Raw genomic sequence first — 24,238 nt, 5'->3', positions numbered from 1 at the left:
TTTAATTATATATGAGTTTATATTTACCTAATAAATTAGAAAATTTGTTGTAAAATGTTCTCCATTATACATGAGTTTCATTTTTTGGCTTTACACAAAAGTTAGAAACTAGGTTTGTTTCCCCATGAAAGATATTACTATGTACATGAAGATAAAAATTGCATTCTATTAAGAAAGTAAATAAATAATGTGCACAAAAAGAAAAGTAAAACAAAAGCATGCTTTTCATAGCAGTAGATAACTTGTACAAAATGAAATAATAATAATAATAATAATAATAATAATAATAATAATAATTGAAAGAAAAAGTGGTCAATATACGACATTTTCCTTTCTCTTTCATGCATATCTATAAGTTTGCTCACATAATTGCTTGTATTTATCAATACCAAAAACAAAGATGCTTGTATTTTTCTCTTTTTTTAATATATCCATAAGGAATGATTTACTTCCTGTTTTGTTGTTTATATGATTGAAAAAGTCAATAGAGGTCAAAATAAATGCTGAAGTTATGCCCATAAATGATATTAACGAGAAATTAAATGTGTAAATGTTTTGTATGCTTTTCATGTTTGGTATAAAAAATAATTTAAAAAAATTAAGAGAAATTAAAAGAATTTATCTTTTTATATAAAAGAAAGATGTAAAAAGTGTAAAAAAAATAAAATTCAGATGCAGTCGACTTTATGTGAAGTTGATAACTGAGAGCTGTTAGATGATTTGATTGATTTGGCTAAATTTTTATCTAAAAGCTCTCTGCTATCAACTTCACGTGAAGTCGACTGCACCTAAGTTTTCACCGTAAAAAAATATCAATTCTCTTGCTTTATAATAGTAATATAATATAATTATATTATGTATATATTAAAATTAGCTATTAAAATCAGTTATTAATATAAATTATATATTAAAATATAAAATATACATTAAAAATAAATTAAAAAATACATATATTTATACACAAATATATAATAATTGATGTTAATAATTGATTTTAGTATATAAATAATATTTTTAAATATAATAATAGTAATATTTATTGAAGGAAAAACGGTTGAATATACGCATTTCCTTTTATGGTTATCCATAAGTTTGCTCACATAATATACATATTGCTCGTATTTATCATTACCAAAAACAAAATTTCTAGTATTTTCCTCTTGTTTTAATATTCACATTATAAATGTATCTATTTCCTTTGCGTGTATAAATCAATGTGTTCTTATGGGTACCATGATGCTATGTTAAAATTGTGAGAGGAATATAATTATTATTCTTAATTAACAGCATTGTGTGTGTATGTGTAGGAGATATTTTTAAAACACATGTTTTATTCTCATACTACAACTAAGCCCGTTTATAGTTAAAACTTCAAAAATCTGTGTCAAGTATTTTTAATATTCAGCATTTTAGCCATTAAAAATATGAGATATAGATGAATTTTTTAGTAGGGTAGCTAACTAAAAACAGAAAATTATGTATTGCATATTTTTAATATTCTAAAATGTCTAATTAATTAATTTTAGATAGAAAATCATGTGTATTCGTAAAAAAAATTTAATGACTTATTTATTCGTTTCTCTTATTACTTTTGGATGAAAATTCTCTTATATTTAAAAATTGAGCTTACCTTTATGTGTTTCTATTTTACAATTAATTGCTTATCATTTTAAATTTTTAAAATAACCAAATCAATTAAAAAATATAAACATTAAAAGATCCAAATCCATTCATTTTTGGTTTTTCCTAAACATTTTTGTTTACACATTTTGAAATTTGACATTTGTTTGTTTGAATGAAATATTTCAGACCAACATTCTATAGAATTATAAAGAGGAAGTCAGTGGAGGAGTTCAAACCTGATCCTTACATAGCAACGGTTCTAAACTGTGCGTTTTGGGTGTTTTATGGGCTTCCATTTGTTCACCCTCACAGTATTCTCGTTGTTACTATCAACAGCATTGGACTTGCCTTCGAATTTGTCTATCTTACCATATTTTACATTTATGCCACCAACAAAGGACGGGTTCGTATACTCTTTCTCTCTAGCACTTAATACGTCATTAATTCATATTCATCGATCTGGTGTACAAATCCGTGTTAATGAAAATTAAGATTAGTCTAATTAATAAAGATGAATATTCATTAAATTTTTTACGTGCTAGAATATAATTTTGTAATATTAAAAAGGTAAGTTAATAATAACATGTATACATAATCTCTTAATACATACGTTTTTTTCTAGATTGAGATAGCCAATAATTAATTTATACATCACGTGTTAATAGCCTTTTTTTTTTCTATGAGGAGATAGAGTTAAAGACTTAGATTCATATTATTATCCCCTTTTTTTCAAAAGCAAATCACAGATAGATATAGAAAATAAAATAAAATATTTTGATAAGAAATAGGGAAATATATAACAAATTTTTCTTGACTACTGGTTCAGTATAAGAGGGTTCGAATCCAAGGGAAAAAGCCCAATTCAGCCTCTCAACAAGTCTGCGACTTTACCGCCCAATTTCAGGGGCATAAAATTTAAAACAAAGCAACACTGACTAATTTCAGGGTCATGCTATTCACACTACATTAGATTGTTTAATGTTTATCTGTGTTTCATGTCATTAATTTGTAACATAAATAAAAATATAATGAATATTCTTTATTTTCCAATTTTAATTACAATTCTTAAGCATACGCTAAAAATGTTAGATGTTGTTATCTTTATTATTTTGAAACATATGGCCATTATTTGAATATTACCTTTGAGAAAATATTATTTCCTTTTCCGAGAGATATTTAAATAACATTTTTTCTATTTATAAATATGCAATATCTTTCTTTACAAGATTAAAATAAACTACTCTTTAAACCATTTGATCAAAATACCTTTTAATATAATAATTATATATATGTAAATTAGTAATAATTATTTGCTTGATTTAAGTAACAATAATAATATAAAATATATTTATTACTATTATAATAAATTTTATTTATTTTACATGAATGATAATTAGTAATCATTTTATTACATTAATAATATATATATTAATGTTCTTTCAATAAGCAAAAAAATAACAAATTTACATATTATTATAATATTATTGAAATATATTTTAGTTAAACAGGCTAAATTAATTAGTAACTTATTTTTTAATCTTATAACTAGGGTCAGAGGTGTATATTGTAAGTAGAAGGGAAAAAAAGTATTATGTAGACATCTTTTAGGATAAAAAAGTGATGTTTTTTCTTATATTTTGAAGCATTATTGTGCCAAAACCTTAAGCCTATTTAATTAAGTGTTTAAGGTATGCTAGACTAAATAGAATATAATATCATATTTTTTGTTACAACATGGCAAAAGTTTAAAGAAATTAGGCAGCAACTATTTTAGAGCAAAATCAACATATATGTCCTATCAATAAGAAAAGTTAAAGAAAATTAAATACTACTAGACGAAGGGTTAAAAATATGACAATCCAACGGTAGAGAATGACCAAATTGAATTGAATACAGTACATTTTCCTCTCTAAACTCTTGTTAAATACCATAACTAGCATACATGAATCCACCATTTGGCAATAGTATCATGTTATTTAATATTTACATTTAGAAAAAATATAGGTAAATAATGAAAATATTAAACAATGTGAACAATAGATATATCGAATGTTCAATTCACTAGATATGCGGATGGTTATTCTAATATTAAAATTTAGATGAGTAATTTGTGATGTATTGTGTTTTAGTTGAATTGGGCCAATTTTAGAGTTCATTATTCATGTTGTTCAAGAAAGTCATTGATTACTTAGCATAACCCATTTATTCTCCTTTGATTGTGTATATATTTTCAGAAGAAGGTAGCGATTTATCTTGTGATTGAGGCTATTTTCTTTGCCGTGATTGCTCTTATAACGTTGCTAGCACTGCATGGCACTCGCAAAAGGTCGTTAGTGGTTGGTGTACTGTGTGATATATTCAATGTGATGATGTATGTCTCCCCTCTCACTATCATGGTAAGTAGTCATCATTCAATTCATTGTATATATATTGATTGAATCCTATTCAATTCATGGTATTGCACAACCATGCATGTTGTAGGCGAAGGTTATAAAAACGAAGAGTGTGGAATTTATGCCATTCTGGCTCTCTCTCGCTAACTTCCTCAATGGCGTGTGCTGGACAACATATGCTCTCATCCACCCCTTCGATCTTTATGTCTTGGTAACTAATTAATTAACCATATCATTTCTGAATAAATATTTGTAACAAATTAAATTAAGCGTTTCCTTTGTTGTATACGTAGATAAGCAACAGTATTGGAGCAGTGTCTGGACTTATTCAGCTGGTATTATATGCTTGCTACTGCTCCTGCAAGGGAGACAAGAACAATGATGAGAGTGGCAATGGCACAAAACCAGAAGCTGCGGTTCAACTCTCTGCTACTTCAAATGGAAGGGTTGCAGTTCAAGTTTGATGATGACAAGTTGACAACTACTCCAATATCAAACCCTTTTGCTTTTTTAATTTCTTTTCTGTTGTTTAATTTTCGATCAAGACAGTAGTAATTTATATTTTATTTATTGTTACATGTTTTGGGTAGTTATTGTTGATGTAACATATGGAAAATCAAATCCATCATCCTCCCTTTAATAATTGAATAATTAAAACTAGCCATTAAAGATAAATTCTTATAAAAACTCAAACGGTGTGTTATACGCAGTGAGTTGTAAATTTGTAATTTCTTTTTGGTGAGAGAGGGGGTTCAAAGACCCTAAAGAGAAAAAAAAAAAAACAATTAGATAAATCCTCTAAAGAGGGGAACAGTAGCTACATCAATGACAAGAATATGTGTAATTTCAGCAGGGGCTGAATAAAAAGTATTCAATCCAAAAGAGAGGTGTTGTCCTTGCTAAATCGTGAGCAGCAAAGTTTGCTTCCCTGAGAACATGACTCCAATAGACTTGAGGGATTCAGTTGGCATGGAGCTTAATCTCTTCAACAAGGAAAGAGCACAGGTGGCCGGCAAGACAGTCATGAGAGATAAATTTTAGAGTAGCAGCCAAATCAAATTCCACGATAACAATAGATTGAGTAAGATTAGAGACAATTTTAAGGCGATGGATTATACCCCAAAGCTCAGCATACATAATTGAATAACTTCCAAGATGATAAGAGAAGCCTTTCACAAAGCCACTCAGATGGTTTCTAATAATTCCACCACACGCCGCATTATTTATAGGCGTCAAAAAAGAGCCATCAACATTCAGTTTCACAACACCTTTGCTAAGGGGAGTCTAACATATTGGACAATCATGCTTAGCACTATAGGTGCTTAAATGAGTCATATTTTTTGTGAACCGGCTAAATTCATCACTTCGGGTTCGAATTTGAACTAGGACTGAAGGTGCAAGACTGTCTTTACCTTCAAAAATCAGCTTGCTACAGAAGAACCAGATTGAGGAGGTAGCAACATCAAAAATACATTGCCAATTGCTGTGTGTGGAGAGGTTAGCTTTAATCCAACCATGCAGGCTTGAATTAAAGAAACCTTGTTTCCACGTCAGGGAAAAAAGGACATCCCAGATGCTAGACGCAAAAGCACAATCTCTTAGTACATGAAGTGCAGTTTTACTATGATTGCTACATCTTGGACAGAGGGGGGAGTTTGATAAGTGACGACGCTGTCTTTCCGCATTAGTTAAGATTGCATTATTAGCAACTAACCACAGGAAATACCTGATATGTTCGGATCCTCTCTAACGCCAAACAAGATCGAACGTGTCATTGAGAGGAGGCTGATTAGTTCAAAGGGCTTGGTATGACAGTTTGAAATTGAAAGAACCATCCGATGACAGGTTTCATGCCACTTGATCCGTCATTTTCCAAGGAGAAAGCGGGAAGATGGCCGCAATCTTCTTTACAACATCCTTTGGAAGCCAACCATTTAGCTTGTTCACATCCCAGTTTCCTGAAATATCAAGGAAATCCATAAGAGAACTAGGTGTATCTAAAGGAGAGTTATTTACCTGTGTATTGTTCCAGCTTGCCCAAGTTAGAGACCCAATTATGCTTCCAAAAACTTATCTTAGTGCCATCTCCTATCCTCTAAATATGGTTTTGAAAGATATCGGGCCATGCCTTACAAACTCCCTTTCAAATGTTAGAGCTCTTTGGTTTCCTATCTACGATAGGAATAATATCATTCCAGGCTTTATATTTATAACAAAGTACTCTGGCCCATAAGAAGTTTCTCTTCTCCACTAGGCCCCATCCAGCTTTTATCATAAACACATGGTTCATCAAACTTGCATGCCTAATGCCAAGTCCATCCGCTTTTTTAGGAAGGCAGACTCTGTGCCAATCTATAAGATGAATTTTCTTTGATTGTTTTGTATCACCCCAAAGACAGCTCCTGCATTTACGGTCAATGGCATTACAAGTAGACATAGGTAATAACACATTTTGTATAGTATAAAGAGGAATAGAAGAAATGATAGATTTCATCAAAGTTGTTCTCCCAGCTAGCGATAAGGAAGAGGCTTTTCAAGATTTGAGTCTGGAGTTAAGCTTGTTGATAATACCATCATAAGTGTGCTTAGATACTTTGGAATGCAAAAGAGGAACTCCTAGATACTTCCCACGGTTATCTGTCCTTGCAAACTGGAGGGTTTCACTGATCTCAATTCTGACTTGGTTACCCACATTTTTGGAAAAATAGACCCTAGTTTTCTCATCATTAACTTTTTGCCCAAAACTGTCACAGAACGCGTTGATACATCTCTTGATGGTGTCAACTTGTTGGAGATTAGCTTCAACAAAAAGAATAAGATCATCCACAAAGCACAAATGAGAAAGACTAGGACCATTTTTATTCAGTTTGATAGGTTCCCAGAAGCCATGGTCAACTGCAGCGCTGATAAGCTGTGAAAGACGCTCAATGCACAGAACGAAAATGTTTGACGAGATAGTGTTTCCTTGACGGATGCCTCTGGACGGCTTAAATTCATCCAACTCCTACCAATTCCACCGGACCCACATCCTAGCCATAGAAATGCAGGCCATGATAAAGTTGGTAACCTAATCAAGGAATCTAATGTCTTCAAGAGGCTCTTGCGCACAAAACTCTACTTCATTCTATCATACGCCTTTTTTAAATTAATTTTAATAGCCATCCAACCTTTCGATCCTTTCTTAGTTCTCATGGAATGTATAACTTCTTGAGCAATAATAATATTATCCGAGCTATGCCTACTAGGAACAAAACTGCATTGTGTAGGCTTCACCAGGTTTTCCATAAGATTTCTGATAGGATTCGCTAAGACTTTAGTAACAACTTTATATGAGACGTTACACAAACTTATCAGTCTCATCTGCTTGAGGCTAGTGACAGGTTCCCATTTAGGAATAAGGGTGATAAGAGTCTCGTTGATCTCATGAATTCTCTGAGGTTCTACGTAGATGCATTGAATAAGGTTGCAAATATCAGTCCCAACTCTATCCCACTAATTCTGATAAAAAAACTGCTTGTAACCCATCTCTTCCAGGAGCTTTGAAACTACCCATAGCAAAAACGGCCTCTTTTATCTCCTTAACAAAGATACTTCCCCCTATTATGTTGCAGTCACCCATACTTAAACAGGGAAAAACATTATTAAGAACAAAGGGAACAACAAGAAGAGAGTCTTTATAGAGGCCTGAGTAGAAAGAGAGAGCCATACTTTCGAGAACAAAGGAAAAAGCATTATTAAAGATCTCAACAGAGATCTTCGTGTAGCTCGACCACGGGTGGTCGTACATTTACTTAATGACTTCGGATATCTTCTGTGTGCAAGCATTATTATTTGGTGCAAACCTATTAGAGAAAAAAACCCTCCTAACATTAACAAATACTTCGAACCACATAAACTTAAGATTAAAAAATAGTATGTACTCACGCCTGCATGCCATCGGGCCAAATCCTCAACCAGATGGCGGGCAGTGGTGGAGAAGCATCTTGTTGGGAGGCACTGGAGAAATCACCCAGCGGGCTCTGTCACTGGATCTGTAGGGGGTGTAGCAAAAGGAGGCACGTGGTTCGAGTTTGGGACCATGATGATCTATTGGTCTGTTGGATCCGCCTGTGATGTCACAAGGCTCGATAGGGTAGTCGGGATAAAAGGCGATGACTAAACAGTACCTGAGGATTCAGTAGAAACTCTCCCTCTACCACGACTTCGAAACCCACTCGAGCTACCTCTGCTACCTGTAGTCATGTGTGCAAAAAGAATATAAACACTAATCAACATATATACTACACAAATCATTCAACAAAACTCTACGAAAAAATTGGACATAACCTCCCCTAAAATTGGACATATATCCACCTTACGGTTCCCACAAATCTAATCAATCTCAATCCGCAGCATCAGTCAACACTCAATTAATTTCATAAGACACTACCAGAAAATATCTCTATTGCCACGCTTTTAAAGGATGGCGAAAAACTGAAAAGAGCCTAGCGATAGCTTTTTGCCACATTTTTTGAGCTACCGGCACGCTTTTGAAATGGTCACATCTGCAAGCGCACCGGTTGCTCTATCGCCATGCTTTTAAAGGGTGCCAATAGCGAGAGATATGACTACGCTTTTAATATGGGCCAATAGCGAAAGATATGGCTACGCTTTTAAAGCTGGTTGTTGATGACTACCGTACAATATGACCACTCTTTTAAAGCGTGGCTATAAGTTTATTCAGTAATCTATTATTCTTTTTTAATCTTCGTAATAAAACGTTACAAAATTCATAAATAATTTTAAAATTTATACAATGACTAGTAATTTTAAATTAACTAATCTAACCTTTATAAAGTTGTCAAAAAAAAATGTGTTTGATCATATGACATGCTCTAACAAAATACCAAAAATCAAATTCATAATAACTATCCATGAATTTTTAATACATGAATTATAATTCTAACAATTATTACATTATCTACTTCTTTTACATATATTTTATTACAAAATATAAAATTTCATAATTACTGATTATTTTAAAAAAATAAAAAAGACTATGTAAATAATATATTGATTTATAAGTAAATGAAAAAAAAAAGAATAGAATGTCATAGAAATTAGAGAGTCATGTTTGAAAAGGGGTCAGTTTTCAAACAGTGTATCAAAATTTATTTTCCTATTTTAGAATGACAACTGTCATACATTATTGAACTTCTTTACTTAACGTTGCCACAATAATTGGAGATTTGGAGGCACAAGACCATCCCTCCCTTGCAAAATAAACTTGCTTTTATACCAATCTAATAATACTAATAGGTAAGATGACGAGAACCAAATTGGTTATTAAATCGATCAAGTGATTGATTGAATAGTTCAATAATTTAACTAGAATTAAATTGTAATTAAACTGATTTAATTAAATATATAATAAAATTATTAAAAATTCAATACACAATCTCAAATATTTAAATTTAATATTTTTAACTAATACAATTTAAAATTTTTAATTTATATAATACTTTGTTCATATTTAATCATTAAAAATTTTCAAAAAAATTCTAATTAATTTTTAAATTTTAATCAAATAATCAACAATAATAGTCATCACATCAGTAACAAAAATTTAAAATCAAAATTTTTAATAATAACTTCTAATAATTAAGTAATCATCAATAAAATAAATAAAAATAAAAAAACAGCAACTCTAAATCAGGATCAGATTTTAGCAACTTAGAATCAGTCAAAACAACAAAGTAATATGAAAGAGCAACACCTAACCTACCACATAATATTCCATGAAAGTTGTTTACGAAGTCAAAATACTGGAGTCTTAAAATGCAGATTTATTGTGCTTCAGAACAAGAAGGAACACAAATAAAATTTAATCTCAGCCAATCACAAGTTCAACAAAGTTAAGAAGCAACAATTTCAACCGTTGTGTATCACTCGAGTATAAAAAAAGTTTATTATAACACCATTAAAAGGCTCACAAAATTCCTAATAGATGATAATATCTAAAAAACTTGCAAAAACTAACTCAAAATAAAAAATTCAGATCAATAGCACTAAATTAACTCCGAAATTTGACAAAAATCAATAATAATTAACTAAAAAAACAATTAACAATTCTTCCTGTTAACAACAATCAACAATCAACAATCAACAATCAACAATTAAAGAAATTAACTTAGAAAAACAAGAATACTCAAAGAAATTAACTCAAAAAAATAAAAATACTCAAAGAAATTAACTCAAGGAGGAGGGTTGGAGCGTGGCAGAACAAGGGATGTGCAACAGAAGAACGAGACAGAAGAGACGAGATGCATTGCCACATAAGTTGCGATGCAAGACGCATTGCGCTGGAGGAGGCGAGCTTGAGTAGTGAGCCCAGCAAAACAGGGGTCGTGCAGCGATGGAGGAATGAGACAGAGACAAGTTGCTAAGCAAGACATGTTGCGACAGGGGAGAGGAGCTTGAGCAGTGGGGACTACGGCGAGAGAAGATGCGATGACGGCGCCAATAGTGGTGAGGATGCCTAGCTGTTACTCTGCTCTGATAGGGTTTTTACTTTTTAGGGTTGGGTTTAGTCTGCTTATGGAGAAAGAAGGGAGATGGTATTAGCTGTGTTTGTTTTTTTTTTAAGAATCAAACGGTGCCGTTTGATGGATAGAGAAGCAAACCGGGGTGTATATAAACCGGACTGGTTTTATCAGTTCATCGGTTAATTGCTAGTTCATTTGGTTTTCTAACCGATTTTTTGCAGAACGGTTCTATACATCAACCGAACCGACCAAAAGACTGATTCTCGGTTAATCCAGTCGAATCGGCTAGTCCGGTTCGGTTTATAGAACACTGCTACTAGGTATACGAATTCAAAAATGAAAAACAAATTATTTCACCTACTGAAATTGACCCTCTCTAAATAGGACACTACAACAGAAAAGCATTTTGTGATGGCTTTTTAATGTTTGGCGACAGTTTTAACCCTCACTAGATGTTTTCGCGACGATTAAAAAAAGTCACGGATTTGAGCGTCACTAGCTGACATAGTGACGGTTTTGGACTACCATTGGTAAAGAGTATAGCTAAACTGTTTTTGACGGTTTTTGAAGTATAAAACCGTCACTAATTTGTAACACTTGTCAGGGTGTTTTTCATGCTATATTATGCGACGTTTTGAAACTGTCGTTAAATTGCTAAATCCTATGATAGTTTTTTCTTATATTTCAAGGCTATTTTAAAACGTCACAATATTTAGTGACGATTTGAAACTATTGCTAAATTATTAGTTCTTACGACAATTTTTAGGACTATTTAGTGACTATTTAAACCGTCACAATATTTTTAGTGACAGATTTTCGATTTAAAATCGCCACTAAGTTACTAACTCCTGTGATGGTTTTTTTTTTGTATTTAGTAACTGTTTTAAACTGTTATAATCTCTCCAACATCAAAACTTTCTATTATCTAAAGTTGAATTCTCTAAAAATGGCATTGTATTTTAACAAATCCAAATTCAATCCCACAAATTTTACAAAAATAGCAACAATGTATTTCAAAAGTTGAATTCAACAAGTTTTACATAATTATAATCCATAATATATAAATTCAAAAAATTCTAACGTAATCCAAACATGTAAAACTAACAATTCAATAATAAAATTCCTTTAAATGTTATATAAGAGGTTTATGAAAGGCAAAGAATATGGTCTATGTTGTTGAGGTTTATGACAGACAAAGAATATGGTCTTGTGTCGGTGATTCAAAATCTGCAACCTACAATTAAAAATAAAAAAATATTTTAGAGAATATTTTAGAAGAATACTTAACAAATCAACAAGTGTTATATAAGAGGCTATGATTACAAACTACAATCATTTTAGAAGAAGTTGATGATGAAAATTAAGTATGCAAGTCCATAAAACTAAGTATAAGGTATATCCTTATCTTACCTTAGTAGGAAAACCGGGTGAAAATTGACCCCTTGACGATTCACAAGAAAATTTACACCATAAAAATGGTGGTGCCCCAACACATAGCTAATAAAATATATGATACGACCTTTCACCTTCATTGCATTGGATAACTCTAGACTATTCAAATATCAAATAAAATTAAGGTGTCTTAATGTAGTATGAACAGAAATTGAGAAGAATAACTAGTTTAGAAGATGGCATCATTACCTTTTCCAAAAGAATTGTTTATGGTATGATCATGCTAAGAGTACCACAGATCAGCAGTCAGCACATAGATGCAAACATTTTCAAATCTTTGTTAGAAACTTATAATGGAAGTAAAAAAGTGTAGCTTTAATCACAATTAAGTAGTAGACTTACATGTTTGGATATTAGCATCACATATTTTACCAGTTTCGCTGAAGTAAATCTCAATGAGCTTCCCCTGTGCCATTTCTCAATGTTTTTCCATTACCAAAGACTTCTAGTATTGGATTAGTTTTCAATATCTCATACTCTATTCCGCTTCCACCACCAACGGCAGCCAAATACTGCATTGCTATCTTTGCTGTCTCAGTATTTCCTGCTCCACTCTCGCCACTAAATATATAGATAATAAGAATTATTATTGATCCTAATTTAAATGTGCTAAGGGGCAATACAATATTTAAGAAATCCAAGTTCATGCAGAATGGAGAAGTATCTTCCTTCAGCCAATGCATCAAGAGCAATGTATCAAGACTTCAGCAGTGAGAAGTTTATCCCTAACTAATACTTTTCTAGAGCAGTAAAAGCATGAAGTCATTGTGCAATCCTTTTAATCTTATGTAAGACTTAAAACCAGTATTCAAGCATTACTTGCACAAGTAACAAGATAAAGCTTAGATTGAACCAATAATGATAACTTGCTCATAAAAAGAGAATTCATAAAAGAAGATAGAATAAAATTCTGTCGCCACGCTTTAAAAGTATGCCGGTTTTTTTCTATGGCTACGCTTTTTAAGCGTGACAAAAAAGTGTGGTCAAATTTTGAATCAATTGCCACCTCATAAAAGTGTGGCTATTGACCTCTTTCGCTACGTTTTGAAGAGTAGCAAAAAAAAGTGGCCAAATCTTTATTCAATCGTCACCTTCATAAAAGTATGGCAATTGATTAGTTTTGACCACGCTTTTAAAGTATAACAAAGAAAGCATAGCCATAAATCTTTTTTCTTATAATATAATTATAGATTGATTTATTTTCACTGGAGAAGAAAAGAAAGAGCCAGGATAAGGATTTGCTCAAATAAAATGTGTAAGTGGTTATAAATTTGAAAACTTCACGCATACATGTAAAAGATAAGAAAAGCAAAGGTTACCCATATCATTTTTCGGATGACTGTGTCAATAATGGCATATACATGAGGACTTTCCATTCTTTTACGTTTATAGGCTTCAATATAATCATTTATCATATAGAAGAACTTTTTTGAAGGAATTTATGGCAACTAAAACATACCCTATTTTTGTCTGAAATGTTTTTGTTTTTCTTTTTTATGTGTGGCACTATGATCAGCTGTCTGCCTTTCTTTTTTATGTGATTGAGTTAATGTGTGTGAAATTACTAGCTAGAGATAGAAAAAAATCTTTTCTATGTATAAAATAAATAGAAAAGATTTTTTTAATTTTTTCTATGTTAAAATAAATAATTAAAAAAATTAACTAACATTAACTTAAAAAAAAAGTAATTTTTTAGTTGAACCCACCTCAAAATTATATAAAACTTTGGTTAATGTAAAGATAATCTCCTCGCATGTACTTGCAAAACTTATGTTAATTAAGAATGTCTAGAATGGTGTGCAAACGAAAAATGCTATTACTTAAATGAATCATGATCAAGGTGTAATGATATCTCAATGGTATTAAAAAGGAGGTTTAGCAAATTATTCAAATACGTACTTTTTAATAAGAATACTACATCTCTACAAGAATGTTTGTTAGTAAAAGTGTAAAACTCTTAAAAACTTGACTTATCCAATTTTAGAAACTTTAATTGAAAATAAGCAATATCACTTACAACTTGACAACAAATATTTAAGGGAGGAAATATTCGGATAATTAATCTAGCCTGCAGCACACTGTCTCAAAGCTTTTTGTGATTTGGCATTAAATTTGCATTTGGTGGATTAAATTCATGGAACAATTAATAAGTATCCACACAAGGTGCTAAAAATCACAGAATCAACAGGCCTCTGGTTAATGCATGCTGCACCTTTTTCTAGTAGTTAAGCTTTCTCTTTTCACCAGTGTTTACAGTAAAAATTAAAGCCCATGACTTCAAAAGCTATAATATATAAAAAAAATATTTTTATCTTAATTCACTCAAATATAATTGATAAATAAAAAAAAAATTTACATGAGATATTCAAATATAAAATTTCTTTTAATTTTGTAAAAGATCTTTTAAAAAAAGAACATCAAACAAAAAATCTTTTCTAAAAATAACGTAGAAACAAACTCTAATGACAGATAAAAAATTATATGTATAAATGTCACTGTATTAAAAAATAGAGGCTCTTAAAATAAGAATAAAGAATAGAGACTCTTAAAATAAGAATCGTAAATAAGTGTAGGTATATGATTAATTTGGTGTAGTAAGAAGTAAAATAAAATAAAAAATTGTAAAAATCACTGTATGAAATGTGAAGGCAAGAAGAACCTTTGCCTCTTACTTCTTGTGGGACAAGTTGATGTCATAGATGATGAAGCAATTTTGTTAACTACATATTTGAGTGATTGTTTGAGTTTTCAGGCAAACACCACCACCTCCTTCATATTCCTTAGAGCATAGCACCAATTGTTAAGGATAAATAGAGATAAATAGCTTAAATGTGAAGCGTGTGATTAGAAGTTAGTTATGCTCAACTGTCAAATTTGTTAAAAAGATAATTAGTTATTAGAAAAATCTATTTCAACTGTGATTATAAATGTAAGATTAGACCTCTTCTATAAAGTAGTTTTCTAAATCAATGAATTTATTTTCTCATTCTCTTCTCATCTTTCTCTGTTCTCTACTCCCTTTTTCTTTGGCTTCTAACTCTCTTTTTTAGATCTACCAGAATTTCTAATACCTTTTTACTAATATGCTCTTGATTCTGCCACCAACACCGCTATATCAGTTTTAACTGCTGTGAGCCTCAACCCTTTTAGCACTTGAATGAGTTCACTGAAAAGTTCTGGTCTATCATCACAGCAAACTGATGAAATTACAATGTTGTGCTTCAGTATCTTCACTTTAGCATAGCTTTCATCTTGATGATCAGGGTCACACTCTATTGTTACTTCATCAGTTTCACTTGGAATTATGATGCTTTTGCTCACATCCATCGCTTTTAGCTTTAGATCCTTCACATGATCTACTATACTCCCTAGTAATGTAGCCTTGTCCATCTGCATCCGCAACAAAGCTTAATTAATTTGATTCTGCTTTTGTAGAATTCATTCCAGCATAATTGAAAGTTGAAGTTATATTGTTTTTACCCTTCTAGCTGAATTTGCTTTCAAAGCATAATCAATTATAGAATTTATGCAGTCTAGAAAACAAAAACATAATCTCAATAACATGTATAGTTTCTCTAGTTCTCTATCTATCAAGGTTGATGAATCAAGGTTGAAGTAGAATTCAAATGCTTAGTTCTATCATGGAACCTATTAAAGCTATTAATAGCATAAACTAATGATACCTTGCATATCATGTCATTTTCCTAAGGTAGGTAAATTCTATTTTCTTGCTAGAATTCAAGGCGGAAAAAAATCTAAACGCTGAATAGCATAATCAAAGTAACTTAATGCTTTGCCAAAATGGAGAGAAGTAAATAGTTAAACTAGTTCATAAATAATCACTTGTGCATTAATTTTAGGGGTGTTTATGTATCGGATCCAATCCGTATATTCGCATTCGATCCGAAAATTGTGGATATAAATTCAATTCGCAAGGTTATCGGATCAGATCCGATCTAATCTGCATACTAATAGAATCGGATTGCAGATTTTATGTAAGTATCCGCAAAAATAAAAAAATAAATAAGTAAATATTTTTTTATGTTTTATTTCAACTAATAATTATTATATATGTTGTATTATTTTAATTTATTATTTAAAAAAATATGTTTAATATTATTTTAAGAGTAAACATATTTAAAAAAATAGAAAAAATAAATTTTATTGATTTTTTTAATAAAAATAACCTTTTAAAAATATTTTTATGTTTTGCATATATATCCGATATTCAATCCGATCTGCAAATGTGTGAATCGGATCGGATCCAAATTTAAAAACTGCGGATATTGGATTCGATCCGATAATTTTAATGTGGATCAAATCGAAATTTTGGCCATATCTGATCCGCCTTCACCTCTAATTAATTTGATTTTCCAAAAATTAAACATCTCAAATTAATACTTAAACGATACAATAACAAACTAAATTGAGTCTTCCATCTTTTTGTTAGGCATCATCCAAATATATTTGTCTTTTACCCTAAATATATGTACGCTCTCCACTATTTGGAGTTTAATAAAGAGATTCAAATAAATTGTAAAATAATTAAAATACATGTGATGAAAGGACAACAACTATCATTGGGATATCAAATTTACACTAAATGGAAAGTGAATTTTAACTTAAGAATTTACTTTATAAATTCAAGGCATATTTATTATAAAATTCAGATTGCAATGAAAAATGTGATAAAATCAAATCCAATATTCAACATATTAATTGTATAGGATTTTAGATTTTTTGGTATGGATAAAATAACTTTATCTCTCAAGTTAAAAATTATTTTAACCAATTTAAAAATGTTCTAAAAATTATATATTTCAAATTAGTTTGACAAAATTCCATTTCGACATTTGAAACAACATTTCAAAACTTATTTTTCAAATATGAGGAAAAAAATATTTTACTTTTCAATTTTAATTTATATATATTAACAACCAATTATATTGGATTAATTCAAATAAAATAATGTTTATTTATCAAATTTCAGAATATCGATAAATCTATTATAAAGGAACGAAATTTGTACCTACAAAATTATTTTTGTTCATTTTGTTAATTAAATTTATTATTATTTTTAATTTTTATGTCTAAAAATAGTAGTTTAATTTTTTTATCTTATTTTGTTGGTCTTATAATTTTTTAGGCTATCTACTAAATTTTAGACTAGTTCAATGGACTCGATCTGTTTCTATTGCTCCATGTATAGTGTACACTATATACACCCTTAGTAATTTAAATTAAATTATTTAAAATCTTTTGAAAATATTACACCCTTTAACTATTAAAAATATCAATTAAATTTATCTGTTATAAAATAAGTTCAATTTCAGTGGATGATCGTATAAAATATTTTATACAATATAATTATATTTGTTTTTTTAAATAATTATTACGTAGATATATATATATAAATACTTTACATTATATCAAAATGAAATTCATAATACTAAAATCTGTAAAATTGTCCCCAGAAAAAATAGGTAGTTTAGATTGAATCCGGCAATTCTCCACTCTTCTGCTTACTTAACTCTTTCTCTCTATTTCGGTGTCATTGAAGAAGAAGAAGGATGGTGAGCGCTGCACTTGTTCGTACCGTTATCGGCATTATAGGTTTGTTCATACTTCTCTCTTTAATTTGTTTCATTGAGAATTGAATGAGATTTACATAGGTTTACGTGTTTATGCGAGTTTCTGAGAGGTTTTTGCATTGCTTCTGTGCGCAGGGAATGTGATCTCTTTCGGCTTGTTTTTCTCACCAGCGTAAACTAACTCTAGACTCAGCATCTACTTTTATTTATAATGTTTTTGTTATAATTGCATCTTTTTTTTTTTTTTTTTCTTTGTCAATAATTTCCGTGTGATTGATCATGTTATTCTGCTTATTTGTTCATCATTGTTTGATGTTTGATTGTAAAAGATTAATTATGATATAAATAAAAAATAAATAAAATAACGATAAAACCTCCATGATGACTGCCGAAATCTCATGCAATGTCATTATCAGAAAACTAAGTTATCTAGGGACCTTGGATATATATAATTTTTCGATTTTGTTTTTCAGTTTTTTAATAATTTTCACTTGAAAAATGCTATTTTGGAATAATAATAATGAAAAAAAAAAGAAAAAGTCGAACCCGTGTGATATAAACAAGTAATTAAAGTTTCATTATCTAATCCAACATTTAAATAGCTATTAGAATATTCAATTTTAAAATTTTTTTGTTTGTTTATTTGAATGAATGTTTCTTTCAGGCCAACATTCTATCGGATAATAAAGAAAAAGTCCGTGGAAGAGTTCAAACCCGATCCATATATAGCAACGGTTCTAAACTGTGCGTTTTGGGTGTTCTATGGGCTTCCTTTCGTGCACCCTCACAGTGTTCTTGTGGTTACCATCAATAGCGTTGGCCTTGTCTTCGAGTTCGTCTATCTCACCATTTTTTACATTTATGCCACTAACAAAGGACGGGTCTGTATATGGATGCTTCTTCTAATTTTTTTATAGTAAAAACTCATCTGCAGTCGAATTCACCTGAAGTTGATAACTGATAGTCGTTAGATTATTTAACTGATTTGACTAAATTTTCATCTAATAGTTCTTAACTATCAGCTTCATGTGAAGTGGACTGCACTTGAGTTTCACTTTTTTTTTATATTTTATTTTAATTTCTATAAGTTTGAATCGTGTAGATTATGTTAATCTAGCTATTCTTATTAATTATATTGTCTAATAATAATTTCAGAGGAAGGTACTGCTCTTTCTGGGATTAGAGGCTGTGTTCTTTGCCGCTGTTGCTCTTATAACGTTGCTGGTACTACATGGCACTCACAAAAGATCGTTAGTGGTTGGTGTACTGTGTGATATATTTAATATCATGATGTATGTCTCTCCTCTTACCATCATGGTAAGTTTTCAATTTTTAATTCCTAATTATCCCATATGTTGCATAATTTTTAATTTCTATTTAAACCCATACGTTTAGGATTTGTATTGGATACAGTTAGATAAGGTTTTCTTTAATTCAAATTAATTTAAAATTTAGTCGTTTTGAATAAATCTTATTTAAAATTATAATGTCCAATTTAAGATTTTAAATTGGATTATTTAGAATATTTTAAATATTTATTTTTTAATTTAAAATCAATTAAATTTAACGTAAAATATTTTTTATTAGTTAAAAAATACTATTTATTTTAAAAGATTTATTAAGTTTATTTATATGTCATCCAAAACTGACATTAGTTTCGGTATATTTTTTAATTATTGACAAGGCAAAAGTTATAAAAACGAAGAGTGTGGAATATATGCCGTTTTGGCTATCTCTAACTAACTTCCTCAATGGAGTGTGCTGGACAATATACGCTCTCATCCACCCTTTTGATATTTACGTCCTGGTACGTGGTAACTAACTTTTCAAATATGGTATCTATTTTTAATTAGTCTCTAATAATATAGTAATACATATGGCTGCAGGTAAGTAATGGAATTGGAGCCTTGTCTGGACTGATTCAGCTGATACTATATGCTTGTTATTGTTCCTGTAATAATGGAGAGAAGAACGGTGATGGTGATGACACTGTGTCAACTACAGTGGCTAAGGGAAATATTGAATTAGTTTGATGCATCATTCCATGACCCTAACAACATTCAAATTTGGGATTCCTATGATTTAGATTTTTCGGAGTAGTAGTAGGATATTGAGGAATATTTTTATGAATATTTTTAGTTGCTGTTTTTCTACTTTGTTATTTTTAATATATATATATATATATGATAAAATTATAATCCATTCTTTCTAAAAAAATATGTAATTTATTTTCTATAATATTTTAATTATAGTAGAACTATTTTATAATTAAATTATTATTTAAAATAAATAATTATATAATTTTTTGAAATATTAATTAAATTGATCACCATCAAATTCACACCGCAATCCACCACTCTTTTACAGTATTGACAATTAGGTGCAATCTAATTTAAATAAAATTTCATCTTTAAAATTTTAGTGTAATTCATTTATAATAAGCTACTGAAATTAATAATTTTGATACTCATTTATAGAATAATTTATGAAAAACAGCAAATGAATATTGAGAAACATTTTTAGCACAATTTACTTTATATATGGGATCATTTATTAGTTTCGTGGTACAGTTATATAATTTAATTAGAGTTAACTTTTTACTGATAAAATTAATTAATTATAAGTGACAGTTTCAGCACAATTTGTATTATTTCATATATAGAGTAATCTATTAGTTTCGTGTTACGGTTATATATATGATTTAATTAGAGTTAATTTTTATTGATGAAATTAATTAATTATAAGTAGCGAGATTGAGATAGATAATGGTAGTGATGTTTGGAAGGACAAGGATATATAGAAAAGATTATTTTTTTTAAGAAAAATAATTTAGAGAAAAAAGGATTTGATTATTAATATTTTAAAAATTTATCTAATCACTATTTTACTCGGGTAGAGCACAGGAAGCTGCATATTCCCTCCCCTGATCACGAGTTTTGAAGAGTTCAGCCTCCAGATTTTTTTTTTCCTTTTTCAACTCCTTCTTGACCTCCCAAAGAGTGGTCACTTCGGCTTGAAGGGCTTTCAAAGAATGCTGAGTAACATTTAGAGGATCCTCTCCAACTCTTTCAATAGGATAGAACATATTCCAGCAGTCCGATCCCGCCCTCCCGATTAAGACTTTGAAGTTATTTTTAATAGAAACATCATCCATAGCGATAAAGCTATAAGAAAGCATGGGCTTCTCACAAAACTTCACCCTATCAAATTCGGCAACATTAATATTGAGGGCATCGAATTCTGATGTCTTCTTTTTAGAGCTCGGCTCGGAATAAGGAGGAAATGGAGGAGTAAGAACTAGAACGAGAGCAGGAAGAAGATGGGAGGGAAGAGGGTTTACCGGCTTGCTCTGGGAAGAGGTCCCCGAATTAGACTTGGTCAGAGGTGAAGTGTCCGACTTACTGCTCTCCTGTAGCTGGGCAGTTCGGACACGAGCATTCCTCTTGACCTCTTTAACTTTTTGATAAGCCTTGGAACCGCTTTTCATTTTTTCTATAAAAATAATATTAGACGTCAAAAACAAGTCAGAAAAACTGATAAAGGAATCTGTAAAATAATAATAATATAAACTACATAACTCAGTACGAACATAACTCGGAGTTCCGAGAAGGAACTTTTATGTATCAAGGTTTGGAGTCCGTCCCCAAGCCTTTCAAAAAAACTCGACTACAGCTTCCTCGACCTCATTCAAGTCTGTCAGGTTCTATTTTTCGACAGGGGCCGCTTCCATCCAGTACAATGGAAAACGGGGCTCATTATTCTCATTCAAAAAGAAAGGGTGATGACCTTCAGCAGCACGGAGTTTAAAGAAGAAGTTTTTAAAATCATGGAACGACTTGTCAAAGATAGAAAAAAACTTTCCGACCTTGAATGGTTCGGAAGAAAACCCATTGTTGCTTATTTTTATTTGAAGTGGCACTAAAAGGTTTGGTAAGATGAAATAAAAAGAAAAACATCTTTAAAGAAGTCGGAAAATCAAGCTCATGACTCACAAGCTGGTATATCTTCATAAAACCCCAAGAATTTGGGTGCATTTGGGAAGGAGCGAATTTACAGCAAGATAAAACCTCAGTTTCAAAATCGGAAAAAGGAAACGTCACCCCAAGTCGGTTGAAAAAGCAATCATGCATGAAGATAAACTGCGACTCCAAATTAACAACTTGGCCAAAGCAAACCTGGTCTTCAGGGTCAGGGGCAACTAACTCGTATTTCACCTTATCATCCTTAGAACTACAAAATCTATGGTACTTTCGAAACTCATCTACAAAAACACTATCTACCATCGAAACAGCACAAATAACTGAAGAATCTACCCATCTCAACAGATCTCCAGGAACCCTCGAAGACATTTTTGAAATAGTTGGGCGAGACATTTAGAAAAGATGCACCTACAATATGAAAAGAAGGTGTCACTACTAATCAAAAACAGAAGAAACACCTTTCCAGACCACAACATCCGACAAATACGAGCAAACATCATTAGAAAATGAACAAAGGTGTAGTCATCACAAGTGCTACCTAAAAGCATCTACATTCATGGCAGAATCACGGCAACAAAAAACCAACCATCAAAGAAGTTAAAAGGTTTCACCAACAAACAGAGACCCATTGCGTTTAAACACAGACACTTCAAAGGCAACAAAGAAACTTTACACAGGCAACACTACGTTAACGAAAAAGAAAGCTAACCTCATATCAGCATCACGAAAGCAGCAAAGAAACCCTTCAAAACGATTCGTGCACCTCCAAAATTCTTCACAGGAAGAACAAAGCGCCAAATATTATATGTGGAAGAACGTAAGGGAAGAAGAAGGTTCCAGCGTATGAAAGTGAGCAGAAAAACTTGAAAAAGTACAAGTGCACCTAATTTGCAGAAGAAGAAACAAAAAGAAGAGAGAGGGAGGGAGAAAAAGTGTTTTTAAAAGACTCAAGGGACAGAAACGTAAAAACAATCCCACTCATTAAAACGTGCACAGTTACAGATGCAACCGCAGCCCACGTGGCAAAGAAGAAAAACCAACGGATGCGACAATTCACCATTCCACAATCACGTCGGTTTTTTTATGTGATCTAAAATACTGACCTAAGATGTTCCGACTTCACACATACTTGATTTCGACTCTGGAAAAGAGATTGAATTCAAGTAGGGACATTGTTCATACCTAACTCAAAAACGTAAGTTAGGCCCAAAAGCATATAAAAGTCCAAAATACATCTACTGTGTAACCGACCTCTTGAGAGGTCGAACGAGAACACTACCAGAAGATAACTCTCTCCTGAAGGAGTTATAACTTCTCCTAATATCTCTCACTCACTTTTAGAAGAGGGATCATAACCACCCTATGATCAAGAGACGGTTATCCACCACAAAAAATGTAACTACTCACCTTCAGGTATAACTAAGTCCAATACACTAAAAATCTGCTAAGACCCTTGCTGACTTGAGTATCGGAATGTGGATTAAGTCGGAATCCACCCCCAATTGAAGATTTAGGCCTCACTTACAAATCCAAAAGCAACTTAATTTCAGGTAACCTTCGGAACACAACTAAANTTTATATAAAAATTAATTTGATAAATTTTTAAAATTTTAGAAATAAAAAAAATTTATGTATATATTTATAAACACTAATTTAACTCTAAATAAATTTATAACATGCGACATATCAGGTATTATTAACATGATACATCAACTAATTATTTTATAACATGTGACATTAGTATGTGACATTAGTATGTGGTACTTAACATATCATCTATCTAATGAAAAAAACCGATTTAATTTATAATCTATCTTTTTAGGAACTAAAGTGACTAATTTAATCTTTCAAAAACCGTATTTGAATATTAACCCCATGTTTCCAATGGTGCTTCGTATTTGCTCAACTTAACACATACAAATTACCTAGATATAGTTATGTTTAGGGTTTAAAATCATAGAAATCACTAAACCCCAAACTTTAATTAAAAATCTGGCAAATTCGAAGTTGACAAGAAGTTAGCTGTATCATTCTTGTACTTTGGAAGCAAAAACATTTCGAGGATTAACAATAACAATAATTGACAAGCATCCCAACTCCAACCTCCTCCATCTGATAATCTAAATATTGAACTCAAATTTTTTTTTTTATGTTTTACGGCAAATACAGAAGACAGTATTAATGGCATCCATAAACCCAGTGTGGATGGTAAATGGAGACTACTATTCAGTTCCAAACTAAATTGACATGTGATCTGAGGAGTGTAACTGGTTAATCCATTCTTCCCTTCAAGATCCTTTCCTTTACTTCAGTTGGTGTACTGCATGAGTGAAATCAAATGAACAATAAGCAACCATGAAATAAGTTACAAGAGAAATATAAGAGAAATAAACAATTAAGTTGAAATAACAAATATACCCTTTCTTTAAAATTGTAAATAAAATAAACATAACTATACGTTTGTGTGCGTGATAGTCGTATCGTCCTACAAATTCCCCCTTGGATACAATTTTGGAGGACACACATCAGAATTTAAAATTCTCTGTATCATATATGTTCATGTTATGTTCCTTACTAGTTTCGGACAGTCACTTTTACAAGGCAGTGGCCACTCCTCCCGGAATTGTTGATACTTTTTTGTCATGCCATTTTCCCCATATGCCCACTCCATCATA

General features: G+C 31.1%; 3 protein-coding genes and 1 pseudogene across 4 annotated transcripts in view; 2 read left to right on the top strand and 2 right to left on the bottom strand.

Moving 5' to 3' along the window:
• The window catches only part of LOC107490760 (bidirectional sugar transporter SWEET6b-like), a 6,604-nt gene extending 1,933 nt beyond the window's left edge, over positions 1-4,671 (top strand). Inside the window, exons 3-6 of one of the 2 annotated variants that reach the window (XM_052262443.1) lie at positions 1,810-2,026; positions 3,861-4,019; positions 4,105-4,227; positions 4,310-4,671. In XM_052262443.1, coding sequence (XP_052118403.1) covers positions 1,810-2,026; positions 3,861-4,019; positions 4,105-4,227; positions 4,310-4,480 — 670 coding nt within the window. In that variant the 3' untranslated portion in view covers positions 4,481-4,671. Of the gene's footprint in view, positions 1-1,809; positions 2,027-3,857; positions 4,020-4,104; positions 4,228-4,309 lie in introns of both variants that reach the window. The other variant, XM_016111563.3, reaches the window with a different exon arrangement.
• Positions 4,672-14,620: 9,949 nt separating this feature from the next.
• LOC107490742 (transcription factor bHLH51-like) lies at positions 14,621-15,382 on the bottom strand (annotated as a pseudogene).
• A 2,180-nt stretch (positions 15,383-17,562) lies between these two features.
• LOC107490741 (bidirectional sugar transporter SWEET6b-like) lies at positions 17,563-19,616 on the top strand. Its single transcript, XM_052261850.1, has 6 exons — positions 17,563-17,605; positions 17,719-17,755; positions 18,248-18,464; positions 18,739-18,900; positions 19,268-19,390; positions 19,470-19,616. Exons 1-6 carry the CDS (start codon positions 17,563-17,565, stop codon positions 19,614-19,616), a joined length of 729 nt encoding a protein of 242 aa, XP_052117810.1.
• Positions 19,617-23,526: 3,910 nt separating this feature from the next.
• Positions 23,527-24,238, bottom strand: part of LOC107490791 (proteasome subunit beta type-3-A) — a 5,230-nt gene continuing 4,518 nt past the window's right edge. The window contains exon 6 of the mRNA XM_016111598.2: positions 23,527-23,883. Within this exon, the coding sequence (XP_015967084.1) occupies positions 23,835-23,883 (49 nt within the window). The 3' untranslated portion in view covers positions 23,527-23,834. The remainder of the gene's footprint in view (positions 23,884-24,238) is intronic.

The sequence above is a fragment of the Arachis duranensis genome, chromosome 5, assembly GCF_000817695.3.
Source record: "Arachis duranensis cultivar V14167 chromosome 5, aradu.V14167.gnm2.J7QH, whole genome shotgun sequence".
NCBI classification, from domain to species: domain Eukaryota; kingdom Viridiplantae; phylum Streptophyta; class Magnoliopsida; order Fabales; family Fabaceae; genus Arachis; species Arachis duranensis.
Note: the sequence above shows the minus strand (reverse complement) of the source record. Positions and strands in the feature narration are given on the sequence as shown.

What these genes read in the sequence shown, in the direction of transcription:
- LOC107490741 (XM_052261850.1), top strand. Translation starts at nt 17,563, where the DNA reads ATGGTGAGCGCTGCACTTGTTCGTACCGTTATCGGCATTATAG. An exon ending in ATGCCACTAACAAAGGACGG is followed by an intron (nt 18,465 to 18,738) that starts GTCTGTATATGG and finishes TAATAATTTCAG; the next exon opens with AGGAAGGTACTGCTCTTTCT. An exon ending in CTTTTGATATTTACGTCCTG is followed by an intron (nt 19,391 to 19,469) that starts GTACGTGGTAAC and finishes ATATGGCTGCAG; the next exon opens with GTAAGTAATGGAATTGGAGC.